At 37.9% G+C, this 14,216-nt stretch overlaps 1 protein-coding gene across 1 annotated transcript in view; it reads left to right on the top strand.

Moving 5' to 3' along the window:
- The first annotated feature begins 1,125 nt into the window (after nucleotides 1–1,125).
- The window catches only part of LOC126470213 (ATP-binding cassette sub-family D member), a 91,400-nt gene continuing 78,309 nt past the window's right edge, over nucleotides 1,126–14,216 (top strand). The window contains exons 1-2 of the mRNA XM_050097892.1: nucleotides 1,126–2,104; nucleotides 7,946–8,184. Coding sequence (XP_049953849.1) covers nucleotides 1,539–2,104; nucleotides 7,946–8,184 — 805 coding nt within the window. The 5' untranslated portion in view covers nucleotides 1,126–1,538. The remainder of the gene's footprint in view (nucleotides 2,105–7,945; nucleotides 8,185–14,216) is intronic.

Below are 14,216 nucleotides of genomic sequence, written 5' to 3' on the forward strand. Positions count from 1 at the left end.
CAAAGAAGATCGTTCACTCGAGAAATTCGTCTCCCGTCCCATCTAATGAGCCTAATCTTGAAGATGCAAGTCCGTAAATATGCTCCTGTCAGTGCGACATTTCAATTCATCTACTCAGACGAATGCTTGCAAAACTTTTATTCTAACTATAATGGATTATTACGCGCCCGTGTGGAATCGAATCTCTGTTTTGTGAACGCCACCTGGTGAAGTTCAGAATGGGGGATATCGAACTTTTTCACGCAAGGGCAGCGTCGATTATCACGTGAGTGTGTGATGTAGGTTTGCCGAACTGAGTTGATAGACGGCCGAGAAAAATACGTATTAAACAATAAAAATTTGCTGTCTAACATTCAATGAATGAGTTTCTGGTAGAAATCGCACAATTTGAGTAACCCCTTGCATAAGGATAAGATCAAATTAGTACCGTAACACTGTAATGTTATTATGCCGACTTTCGGTTTGCCTTATACTTCTCAGTGAGTTGGAGAGTATGAATGTAGATGTACATTCTAATTTAGTAAGTTAATTGCAACCATTTTCCCTGTATCAACATCGAAAAACATTAACGCGCTCACAATAAACAAATGAATAGCTGTGCTCGCCATATTGCGCGCTGCGTCGTAGGAAGATTATGTTCATGTCAATAAAAAATTAGAAATTCCATTAGCCGTCTGACACACGTCTTTACGCGTTGTTTCAATACCTTCCTTTTTGTCGTGATTAATTTGCTTAAGCATGCTTAATACTTAAATTTTAGTAAAGGATTCGATTATTTTTTCAAAACTGGTATTTGCTTTAATAAGGAAGAAGCTATATTAGCAAAAAAAAAAAAAAAAAAAAGCGTTTTATTTCGTTATTGAAATATTTAGGAGCATATAACGAACTTTTCTAAGCACCTTTATTGCGTGCGACCTGACGAGTTTTAGGTGTGTAGAGTTTAACGTAACAGAAGTTGACAAAGTTGTGCAGTATTTTATTGTTGTTTTTTTTTTTTTTAAGGAATGTTATTTTAAAAATATTTTATTTTCCTGTACAGGAAAGGAGATTGTCATAATATTTTTTTCTTCTGTTTTTTTAACTTCGGTAACCCGTCGTGCGACACGCAAGGAGTTTCAGTTTTGACAACTGGTTATGTATTACGTCTGAAGCAAGGACGGCCGAGATAGCAGAAGTCCGCATTTGTTACGATGGTGTATGTTGTTAATACATGTAATATTTCAGTCATGTGAAAGACATGTTGGAAAATGTGAAGCAAATGTTGCGCTGGGTCGTTTCGTCGGAAGAAGACACCATTAATTAACGAGAACAGTGTATAAAACTGTACTTATGTCATTCAGTGTCTGTAAGCGGCCATTGTGAATTGTGACGTTTTGTTCGTAAATTGAACATTGACCGACTTGAACAATTGCTGCCTGATGAGAGATCTGGTTTATCATATCAGTATTAGTTTCTACCCGTGGATGGGTTGCAGATATTCTAATTTCGTAGTTCGACAGGCTAGAAGGTGGTTGCTTCATTAGCGTCTGCTTCAAAAGATGCCTGTTGTTCTGTCGAAATACATTGATGCCACAGCTGTTCGATATAATGTTAAAAGAGAAAACGTTACCAGGAGCCTTGTTGCGTTGACCATTTTTGTGTACGGCTTAAGATTAGGTTATCCATACTTACAGTCGCTGTGTAAAATTAGAAGACATGGAACGGAACAGTGCGTTATCAATGGTAAGGATTCAGATGCTGTTGCACAGGCCAAGAAGGACGAGACGGCTGACAAGAAAAGGAAGGCCTCCAAGAGTAATGACAGACATCCGTCAGTAAATCTTAAATTCCTTTTGCAATTACACAGACTTGTAAAATTAATGGTCCCAGGTATATGGACAGCTGAAACTGGATTGTTGGTTGTGCATTCGCTAGCTCTAGCAGCAAGGACTTTTTTGTCAATTTACGTGGCATCATTAGAGGGCCAGATTGTGAAATATATTGTCCGACGAGATGTGAGAAGCTTCGCGTTTATGCTATTGAAATGGCTGGGCGTTGCTGTTCCTGCAACATTCATAAATTCGATGATCCGCTATTTGGAAAGCAAACTTGCCTTGGCATTCAGGTATGATGTACTTTGTCGTTGGTTGATTTAATTTATATTCCATGCTTAGAGTTATGTTGCGTCGCTTTTGTGCCAGCTGACATGTTATCAATGAAGAATGTAACAAAACTATTCCATGTTAAAAAATTAGTTTAACGAGCTTGCAATGTTTAAAGGTTCATTTTGAATTTTAACTCCTGCCTTGTAACCAGATTGCTGCAGTAACTATAGTACTTGCCTAGCCCTTTATATAAGGCTTCCCCCCGTAATTGATTTTGGAGCTTTTTGCTTAGTTTGTTGTAGAAAGTCTATACACCTATTTAAGTTTTTTGGTGCTTGAAATGGAAAATTTTCATTTGAGACAGGTATACTATTTAACATACTTGGCACTCAAGGGTGATGGGGAACATTTATTTTTTGTGGCACACACCTTCTTTTTTTTTTTAAGCAATTGCGAAACTCTAATGAAAGTTGCTCTTTATGAACACGCATTGATCTGTATTGCAGTATAGATGGAAGCTGTAATTCTGTGTGAAGTGCAAAGTTTTTCTTGGTATCCTGCTCTTCTTTAGAGGTAATTAAATTTGTATTTGCAAGCAGTAATTTTTGAAAAACCCATTTACTGGAAAGTATGTAAAACAGAATTAGTCCCATGAATGGCTCACAGTAGGGCTACATTCTTGCTAAAATGTCTGTTGTCTTTGCAAAAGATTTGAGTCCAAACATAGCAAAAAATTGCACAGTTATTGGCATGTACATTATTCATTTGTGATGATCTCCTACTACCTAACTGTAAACATACTGACTGATATGCACACCCTTTCATAAGAAGGGGTTCATTGCAATGCTGTCATAGTTTTGGTAATTGTCTTTCTGATGATTATATGCATTATCACCACAGTATCCTGCATCTATTGCATTAGCAGCAAGATGTTTGACAGTATTTGTTTCAAAACTTTTAAAATACTGTAATTATTTGGTGAGATGCCACAGATAATTATCAGGGAATAACCATGGAGACATCTGTAATATTTATATTTGGTACGTGAAGGAAAGCAATATTCTGCCAATATTGTGTGGCAGATTAAAATAACCTGAAAGACCAGTCTAGTTCTCAAGTAAACACTAGTAACAATCAATATTAAAACAGCTTTTGGTGGTTAACAAAGCTTTAATAGAGTTTGCTTTATCTGTGGAAAACACATTTAATGAATATGTGGTCTAGTACCTCTTCTCAGTTAAACTACTTAGCACAGAAACCAACACAATAGAAATAGAAGGCCCGAGGGATTTAGGTGGATGGAACAGAGCTGGAAGAAGTATAATTCTCTAGATTCTTAGGTATAAGCGTGATTAATCAGCTAGGGTGGAAGCAGCATATTAATGCTGTCTGTAGGAAACTTAGTTGCATCACATTCATTATGAAGCAGCTACCACAACATGCAGACAAAAGCTTCTGTGCTGCGTATTACTGTGGACTGTTTGAATAATACCTGCAAAATAATATGTAAATGCTAGTGTGCACCCCCGCAACACTTGGGCTAAGAATGAGGTACAAAGCCTACCACGTTGACTGACAATCCTTGAAAAAGGACCTTAGCACTTGTGATATCAAGTTACTTAGTAGTCCACCCAAAAATGTACATGATAGTATACATGATGCCAACTTCCCAAAGAAACACAACTATCTGACGTAAAAGCAATTTTGCAGAGTTAAACAGTACCTTTCTACTAAAATTTACTTATCTTGCACACAAAAGACAACGGTCTCAGTTTTGAGTCCCAATCTGGTGCACAGTTTTAACTTACCTTTAAGTTTCATCTATATTGTTCTTTATAATCATTGGTGTTCGAAAGTGCAATCAAAATGCTTGCTCCTTAGGAAAAATGTCATACTAAATGTTTGATGTGTGCTGTATAATACATTTCCTTGCTGTACACAATGCAGTCTTACAGAATCCAATAAAATTTGATTCAGTGCAGGAGAAAGAGCAGTGGCTGCAGTAGGATGGACATATTGTAGCTGCAAATGAACTGTACACTTATTACATTTGGATTGTAAATGGAAGCAGCTGGTAATATAATTACTTCGGGAAATTGTTCGTGTAGTTGAAAACTGTCGAGTTTCAATCACAATTAATCTGTATGTCAAGTTGTAACTGTCTTGGTGAGTTCATTTACATGTTAGAGCTCCTATCAGATAAGCTGGTGTTAAGTTCTAAGAAACACCTGATATGGTGATCACCTTACTTTACTACAAACAAAAGGGACTAAAACATTGCTAATGCTGTGGAATTTTGAGTTTGCTTGTACATAGATTACCATAATAGTGCTGGGATGCTTAAAATGAGGAAGGCAAAGATCAGACATCTATTTTTTTGAGAAATGGGAAAAACCAAATATCTCTCTTGAAATTGTTTCATTCTGAACACACAGAAATTGTCAGATGTGAAAGTAACTTCATTTGTACAGCAAGGATAGGTTACTGTTCAGTGTGTGTGTGTGTGTGTTTGAGGTTTACGGGCGCTAAACAGCGGGGTCATCAGCGCCCACTTTACTGTTCACAGTATGTGTAAATGACCTGGTGAACACATTGGAAGCTCCATTAGGCTGTTTATTAATTAAGCTGTTGTGTATGGGGAAGTTTTAAGACTGCAAAATTGTAATGAAATGCACGAAGGCCTTAAGAGTATCCACACTTGGTGCAGGGATTGACAGTTGTTCCTCATCATAAGCAAATCTAACATATTGTGAATCAGTTGGCAGGAAGACCCATTATTATTCAGTTTCACATTTATCAATAAAACATGAAACATTTGCAATAGTGAAATATCTAGGAGTATGTTTTTATTTGAAGTGGAATGACCTCTTAAGAAAGGGAAAGGAAGATGAAGGAATAATTCAAAAGCTAAGATCGCTTAAATACTGTTATCCAGTAAACAGTATTTAAGCGATCTTGGCTTTTGAATTATTTCTACAACAGAGTGATCACACAGAAAGAGGTAGCTTTTAAAATACTTATTGGTTCAAATATTGAGCAATGTTCTTCAATCTGGGATCCTCACCAGGTACGCTTAGTGCAGCAGATAATGATCCAAAGAAGAGCAATACATTTTGTCATTCAGCATGCATAAGAGCGACATGGGAAGAAAAAAAAAAATAAAAAATCTGTGGCTAGGCCCCTGAAAACCACGTGATGAGAACCAGCCGCCATGTCATTTGCTGTGATGTTGTGTCATGTGGATGAAGCTTGGAGGGGCACAGGATCAGCACACCACTCTCCCAGTCGTTGTCAGCTTTCAGACCATGGAGCCACTATTTCTCATTCAAGTAGAGCGTCACTTGGCAACATGAGCCTGAGTGCACTCCATTCCAGTCCTCCCGCCAATGAAAAATCCCTGGCAGTATCAGGAAATGATCCCGGATCCTCCACACGAGGGTCAGACATGCTGACCATCTGACTACAGATATGGACCTCAGAGAGGTTTACTGTTTACATTTTGAGAACCTGTTTTTCCAAGATAAGTCAGGCAATGTATTACTCCCAATATATATATATATATATATATATATATATATATATATATATATATATCTTGACAACTTGTCATTATGGTAAAGCCAGGAAAAATTTCGAACTCATTGAACCTGCTCAATCTTCATGAATGGAACTGGAAAAAGGGGGGTGGGGAAGAATGATCGTGGTATCCTGTTTCAATTAAACCCCACCATTCATGCCATAAGAGAGCTTGTTGCATATGTAGGTGTAGGCCCTATATATACTAGCTGATCAAAAGTATCCAGGCACCTGTTAGTGGACATTAATATGGAGTTTTTCCTCTGTTTGCCTTTATGACGACTTGAACACTACTGGGAACACTTTCAATGAGATGTCTGAATGTATGCGGAGGAATGGCAGCCCAATCTTCCTCAAAAGATAAAACCAGAGGAGGTAGTGATGTTGAAGCAGTAGTCTGGAGTAAACTGAATATTCCAACTCATCCACAAGGTGTTCCATTGTGTTCAGGTCAGGACTCTGGGCAAGCCAATCCATTTCAGGAATGTTATTCTCTGCAGATGATTACCTCACAGATGCTGATACAATCATCATCTCCAAACTGCTCCTCTATACTGTACTCAGTACACAATGCTATACAAAACCTGTTCATACCCTTCTGCATTTAGCATTTTCTTATGCACAATAATGTGACCACACCCGAACCACAAAAAACACCTCTGTATCGTAACGCCTCTTCCTCCGTACTTCACTGATGGCACTGCACATGATAACAGATAAAATTCTCTAGGCATTTGTAGAAGCCAAACCCTTCCATCAGATTGCTACAGTGTACAGCATGATTCATCACTCCAAATCACTCATTTCCAGTTATCCACTGTCCAATGACATTGCTCTTTACATGGCCTCAGGCATTGCTGATTACAGAAAAGAGTAGCTTATGGAACTGCCCTACCATTGTACCCCATTTTTTTAAACTCCCTGTGCACAGTCATTGTCTAGCTGGATAGCTGGTAGCACTTTGGAACTCATGAGTGATTCCTTCCATTGCTTCAATGCTAGTTTTTAAAACCACCTTCCACAATACTCAGTGGTCCCTGTCCGTCAGTACATTAGGTCTGCCTGGTCTTTGTTAAGCTGTGGTTGTTCCTTCGCATTTAGAGTTCACAATTGCAATCACCAACAGTCTATTTTAGCTCCTTTAGAAGGGTTGAAGTGTCCATGATTGATTTCTTACTCAAGTGACATCTAATGACTAATCCACGTTTGAGGTCACTGAGCTCTCCTGACCAACCCATTCTGCTGTTAGTGCTTCTCCACTAATAACGCAATACTCCCTGCATCCTTTTATATTGGTGGAGCTATCTCTCATTTCATCAATTTGTCAATTCAGCATTACATGGGGTCTCTGAATACTTTTGAACATATAGTGCAGATGTATGAGAGTGAGAAACATCTTATAGAAAAAGCTTTGCAGACACATTTTGAAGCTTCTACTGTTCTGAAATGCATCATTGTTCAGCTCTTTGCTGTGTTCTCCCCAAAACATGTCACTAATAGATCAGCAATTGCAACTGCAGTACATAAAATAGATAATACGAGCTTTCAATAAATTATCTTTGATCATCCATGTTTAATAAGTCTGCCAGTTACTGTAAACGTGATGTTGATGGCTGCCTTATTACTGTAGTGCAAAGGATGATACTCGTAAGTGATAGTTGCTAGGTGTGGAATTCCTCCCATAAGTGCATTTTGTAATTATAGTACACCTGTAACCCCTTTTAATCCTTTTAAAAACATGCCATTAGCATGTTCTTCCTCCACACTCCCTCATTTTAGACACTCGGCACCTGACCTCCCCAACCATTCTGTTGCATTTTTTCCTCTGCTCTCCTCCGGCTCCCACTTCCCTGAACTCAGTTCTGCCTTCATAAAGTTTTCTCTGTTGCATGATTCACTTCATTGTTCAATTCTCTCAGTCAGACAATATCTTCTGTTTTTATACTTTCCTTTGCATCTGTTCTCTCCCTCCACGCTGTTCCCAACAAGAGTCTGTCATACTGTGTTGCCTACTTAAAAATGGAAATTATGAGCCATTGACATGTAGTGCTTTTTTTTTTTTTTTTTTTTTTTTAAAGTGGAACAGCTAATGAATTTTTAATGTTGGATATTACTTGTTCACTAAAGATGAGTTGTAGGCCTAATTGAAACACCTTATCTGTTGGACTAAAAAAGAACTGCAATAAGAAGCTTTGTAATTCATGTCCTGTGAATTGTTGTTGTTATTGAAAGTAATGATTCCCTTGCATTATTGATCACCACACAGATTATTCTTGCTGTTGCAGATCCCGGCTGGTTGAATATACATACCGTATGTACTTCAAAAATCAGACATACTACCGTACTGGCAACTTGGACTGTCGAATAGAAAATGCAGATCACCGCTTAACAGATGAAATTACAGCATTCACATCTTCAGTTGCACATCTGTACTCTCATATTACAAAACCTCTTTTTGATTGCCTTTTGATAGTAATGGCTTTAGCCAGAACAAGCAAGAAGATGGGAGCTGCTGTTATCCCAGGTACGCCACCTTCGTATAAGATTTATTGTAGTTAAGAAATACTTACTCCTGTACTTAATTTTTATTCACTGGTTTTGCTGTAGCTGTTATGTAAATTTATTTTGACATTTGTGTTGTAACTGAACATGAGACACTGCAGACTCATTTTGCTGTTAAACATCCAATTTCATTAACCATATCTTTCCATTCCGTAGTGTGTTCATGAGTGGGGAGATAAGTGCTAATGTAGTATAGTCGTTATGTACTCTTAGTCCAAATTTTGAAATTCATGAATCCATCTTTTGCACCAACTGAAGTTGACTGTAAGCTTTTTCGTAGAGAGAATACTGCAGTCAAAAGATTTCTGCAGTTGAAACATGATTTTGTTGGTGTTGCCACTTATCCCTCCTTATATACACATTGCAAGCAAAAGATTTATCAGGTAAAGTAGACAAGGAGATAAAAATGGACACTCTAAACAATAAATATTTGGCTTGAGAATTTGAGTCTGAGGCCTAGAGTGTGTTGATATCCCAAGCTAAGCTAAAGGAATTTGCCAAAATAAAGCTGTTCTGTGACACAGGATAATGCGTACACGAATTAAATATGGTTTATAAATTGTAAGATATAACATAACTAAGAAGAAAACTTCAAAGCAACTTGAAGAGATGATGTTATTGCTTTTATGCACAATAATTTAAACATTCTGCCAGCACTCCCTTAAGTACATAATTAGTTTTTCAAGAAAATTTTATTATGAGTCTGAAAGTATGGTCCCAAAACATGAAATACTGACATCATTTGCTGACTGACATTTCAGCTTCTTTATACAAATACTGAGAAATCTCTGTGACAGACATAGAGTATTTTAGACTTTTCTTACTTTCAATTCTTCACCTAACTGTGCTAAAACACTGAGATAGTAAATTCTATTAATTGTAATTCTGTGATTGTAGCCCACAATGTAAACTTGTCATTTATGCAACAAGTACAGTATCACTTTAGCAGCTGGTCTTTGTACCACTTGTATTTTGGGAGATTTCAGTGAAGTTGTGTTACCAGTATTTGTTAATTTCTTTCATTTCTTGGCAATAAAGATAAACAAAGTTTACACAAACTACTGCCAGTGATCTGAGTAGGATGGAGAAAAAAGTTTCATTCAGCTCTCAGCAGCTTCACATTCCTTGTATTGTGCTGCTTCTGAAATTCTTTCGAAGAAATTGATGAACATTGGTGACATTGTTCACATCCACACTTTCTGCCAGATTGGTGTGTTGTGAAAGGTGATACAAATGGTGTTATAACTAGTAACAATTACAGTTTTGAAACTTCCAGTGGTTATCCATCTATCTTGCAATACTGTTAGCCTTTTGTTCATAAGTTTTGATTGCAAGTTTCTCTGACATAGGAAAATGGGAGGAGTACGTTGTTACAGTTTTCATTTAAGTGTCACCACATAAATTGGACTTTCCTCCAGCTGTCCTCTTGCTCTGTATTTGTTTTACTGAAAATTTGTTTACTTGAAAATGCACAGACCTGATGACAACTAACATCTTGAGTTTTGTCAACCATAAAACCTTCATTTCTTCTACTATTATACATATAACACACTTAATACTGGCTTTGTGTATCTGTTCTATAAAAGATGGTGTTTTAGTGTGGGAAGAGAGTAGTTTTATACTGAACTATAGTCAGGAAGTGTTCCAAAATGTCCTTTGATCTCATAATTTACAAATTATGTGAGAAAATGCTGAATTTACAGAAAGTCATATAAAATGTAGAGGTGACTGCTTAGGCCTTTAAACCCATTGTTGGACAGCAGGGGGATACACCCATTTAGTTCTTAACCCATGATCTATGTTGATAGAATGTTAAATCCTGAAAAATATTTGAAACTTCAGATTCTTTTTTGTAAGTTAGACAATTTAAACTTGTAAAAGTACCACATACATTGTTTACTGTGTTGTGAACATGGTTAAGATAGAAATTCTATCAACACAAGTAACTTACAAGTAGGTATCCGCAGAGCAGTGAAGCAACTTAGGAGGAGCTTGTGGGCTCTCAGCACCAAGGTTATCTGCATGAAGCAACTTGAATCACTTAATAAAGGCATCTCTTCTAGTCCAGATTGTATACCAGTTAGGTTCCTTTCAGAGTATGCTGGTGCAATGCTTAAAAATCATATACAACCTCTCACTCAATGAAAGATCCGCATCTAAAGGTTGGAAAGTTACACAGGTCAACCAATATTCAAGAAAGGCAATAGGAGTAATCCACTAAATTACATTAGGCACTGGACTCGCATTCGGGAGGACGACGGTTCAATCCCGCGTCCAGCCATCCTGATTTAGGTTTTCCGTGATTTCCCTAAATCGCTCCAGGCAAATGCCGGGATGGTTCCTTTGAACGGGCATGGCCGACTTCCTTCCCCAGCCTTCCCTAACCCGATGAGACCGATGACCTCGCTGCCTGGTCTCCTTCCCCAAACAACCCAACCCAACCACTAAATTACAGCCCATATCTTTTAACGTCGATATGCAACAGGATTTTGGAACATCTCAAAGAGAATGGTCTATTAATACATAGTCAACAGGGATTTAGAAAAGATCATTCTTGTGAAACACAACTGGGTATTTACTCACATAAAGTGTTGAGTGCAATTGACAAGAAAGCTCAAATTGATTCCATACTTATAGCTTTCCAGATGGCTGTTGACACCATAGGTCACAAGTGGTTTGTAATCAGATTGCATGCTTATGGAATATTGTCTCAGTTATGTGCGTGGATTCATGATTTCCTGTCAGAGAGGTTACAGTTCGCAGTAATTGATGGTGGGATTTCTAGCATTCCTCGAGGTGTGTTATAAGCCCTCTGCTTTTCCTTATCTGTATAAACAATTTAGGATACAATCTGGGCAGCCATCTTAGGTGGTTTGCAAATGATGCTGCTGTTTATCACCTAGTAAAGTTATCAGAAGCTCAAAAACAATTGCAAAACAATTTAGATATGGTATCTGTATGGTGCGAAAATTGGCAGTTGATCCTAAATAATGGAAAGTGTGAGGTCATCCACATGAGTGCTAAAAGGAATCTGTTAAACTTCAGTTGCATGGTAAATCAATCAAATCCAAAGGCCATAAATTCAGCTAAATACTTAGGAACTGCAATTATAAACAATTTACATTGGAAAGAACACATAGAAAATGTTGTGGGGAAGGCAAACTAAAGATTTTGTTTTATTGGCAGAACACTTAGAAGATGCGACAAATCTAATAAAGAGACTGCCAACACTGCGCTTATCCATGCTCTTTTTGAGCACTGCTGTGTGTTGTGGGATCCTTACCAGACAGGATTAACAGGTACATCGAGAAAATTCGAAGAAGAACATCACATTTTGTATTATTGAGAAGTAGGGGGGAGAGTATCGTGGATGTGATACAGGATTTGGGGTGGAAATCATTAAAACAAGGCATTATTCACTGTTGCAGAAACTCCTCACAAAATTTCAATCACCAACTTTCTCTTCTGAATGTGAAATACATAGGGAGAAACAATCATCATAGTACAATAAGGGAAATCAGAGCTCACACAAAAGGTATAGGTGTTAGTTTTTTTCCACTTGCTGTTTAAGAATGGAATAATAGAGTATTAGTGTGAAGGTTGGTGGATGAACTCTCTAATAGGCACTTGCATGTGATTTGAAGAGTAGCTATGTAGATGTAGATGAATATTTTGAGAAGGCTCCACAATCTGTTTAGTCAAACAAACATTTTCAGAGATTCTCCAGCAAACTGGAAGAAGCAGAGAATGAAACTCCATTGGTAAAACTGGAGACAAGTGCTAGAGAAGGAAACAGTCATGTCATTCACAAACTCAAAAATATTTAACAGGGTCATCCATAATTACTTAAGCAATAGAAGCAAACAGTGGGAGTGCACATGCTTTCAAATAGTGCCTCACCTTCAAGATGTGCAATAGATAGCTTTCCAACTGACAAGCAGAAATGCTTTTATCACAAACCTCTAATTGGCTAAAAGGAAAAAAGAAATATGTTTCTTCATAATATTTTTATTAATGGGATCCTCTAATAGACACTAAAATCCAAACAACTGAGTAAGGAATGATGAAATGTATCCACATTACTTACTGGCAGTCTCCCTGAGTTAAGTGTCGTGAGCTATTTAGTTTCAAAACATACTTACTGCGGAGTCCCCAAGTTAAGTGTGATGAGCTACTTAGTTTTGAAACATTGTAGCTATGACTAAAAATGAAAATCTAACCAATTAATTATTGAACTGCAGTGTTAGACTGTAAGATACAAAGGAAAGAGTTTTTTAACAAAATATTTTCCTTAAAATTATTTAATAAAGATTGCACGGTGAAGAAAATACGTGAATCCCAAATTAACGGTTTTTAATTTTTTATAAAGGAAGGAAAACATTTACCAACAAGAACCATATCTGGAGATCATTGTAACTTTGCTTTATTTCCATATGTCTCGTTCCTATCACTCGACTCATTGAGGTGTCAATCACAAAGTTACTTCACTAAACATGTTTTACTGTTTGTTTATATTAACAATTTGAAATGACAGGTGCTACTCACCGGACAAGTCCTTCATCGTATGCAGACAATGGAACATTCACACACTCATACAAGTACAACTGAGACACACACACACACACACACACACACACACACACACACACAGCTACTATTGTCTCTGAGTGCTGAGGCCCAATTGTAACTGCATCTCAGGTGAACAGCTATTTTTTTCTGGGGTGGGTAATGGAGTTTCAGAAGAGTGTGGGGCAGCCAGGGATGCAGGGTAGAGGTTGGGGAAGATGCCAGTGCTGCCTGTGGGAACATGCAGGTATGTGCGGCATCGGGATGCTTTGCTGGTGTTGCAGCATCAGGATGCTTTGCTGGTGTGTGTTTGGGGGGGGGGGGGGGGGGGCGGCACAGCAGTGCAGAGAAGAGAGAAGTACAGAAGGTGACCGGATTATGTAGGTGTGCTGGTGGCACTGGTGTATGTAGGGCTATGGTAGGAGCAGTTTTTGAGACCAGGGGGGTTACATGAACGAAGGATATGTGGCAACTCTCTCTGCAACACAGCCTGCATTTCAGTAACGATCCTGGCCTCAGCCTTCACTAGTTCCTGTCCTCAACCTGCATCTGCCCTTTCCTGCTTCCACTAGCTCTACCTACACTTTCTATTACAGCAGTGAAGTTGGGTAGTCCTCTCTCCCCTGTATTTCTGTCTTCATCCCAGTAAAGCATCTCGATGCTATACCTGTCTACTTCTTCATACATGCACTGCAAAATACCATACGGTGCATGGTGGAGGATACTTTATACCTCTACTAGTCATTTCCTTTCCTGTCCCACTCGTGAATAGAATGAGGAAAAAATGTCTTTGCGAGCCCTAATTTCTTTAATCTTATCTTCATGGGCATTACATGAAACATACGTTGGCGACAGTAGAATAATTCTGCAGTCAGTTTCAGATGCTGATTCTCTAAATTTTCTCACTAGTGTTTTGGGAAAAGAACATCATCCACCCTCCGGGGATCCCAATTTGAGTTCATGAAGCCTCTCTACAATACTCACATGTTGGTCGAACCTATTAGTAACAAGTCTAGTGGCTCGCCTCTGAATTGCTTACTCAAACAGTACTCAGCAGTGTGTTGCACTAGTGTTCTATTCACAGTCTCCTTTATAGATGAGTTACACTTCCCTAAAATTCTCCCAATAAACCAAAGTTAACCATTTGCCTTCCCTATTCCCAGCCGTATATGCTAATTCCATTTCAGACTGCTTTACAGTTTTACACTTAAATATTTAACCAATCAGAGTGTTTCAAGCAGGACACTACCAATGCTGTATTCATTTATTTTTATTTATTTATTTATTGTTCTGTGGGACTAAATTAAGGAGAAGTCTCCATGGTCATGGAACGAGTCAATACATGAAATTACAACACGATAGTAGAAACAGATAAAATGAAATATAAAAAAACTTATTCAGGTGACAAGTTGTAACTTTAAATAAAGA

This window comes from Schistocerca serialis, chromosome 3, assembly GCF_023864345.2.
Source record: "Schistocerca serialis cubense isolate TAMUIC-IGC-003099 chromosome 3, iqSchSeri2.2, whole genome shotgun sequence".
Classification (NCBI taxonomy): Eukaryota; Metazoa; Arthropoda; class Insecta; order Orthoptera; family Acrididae; genus Schistocerca; species Schistocerca serialis.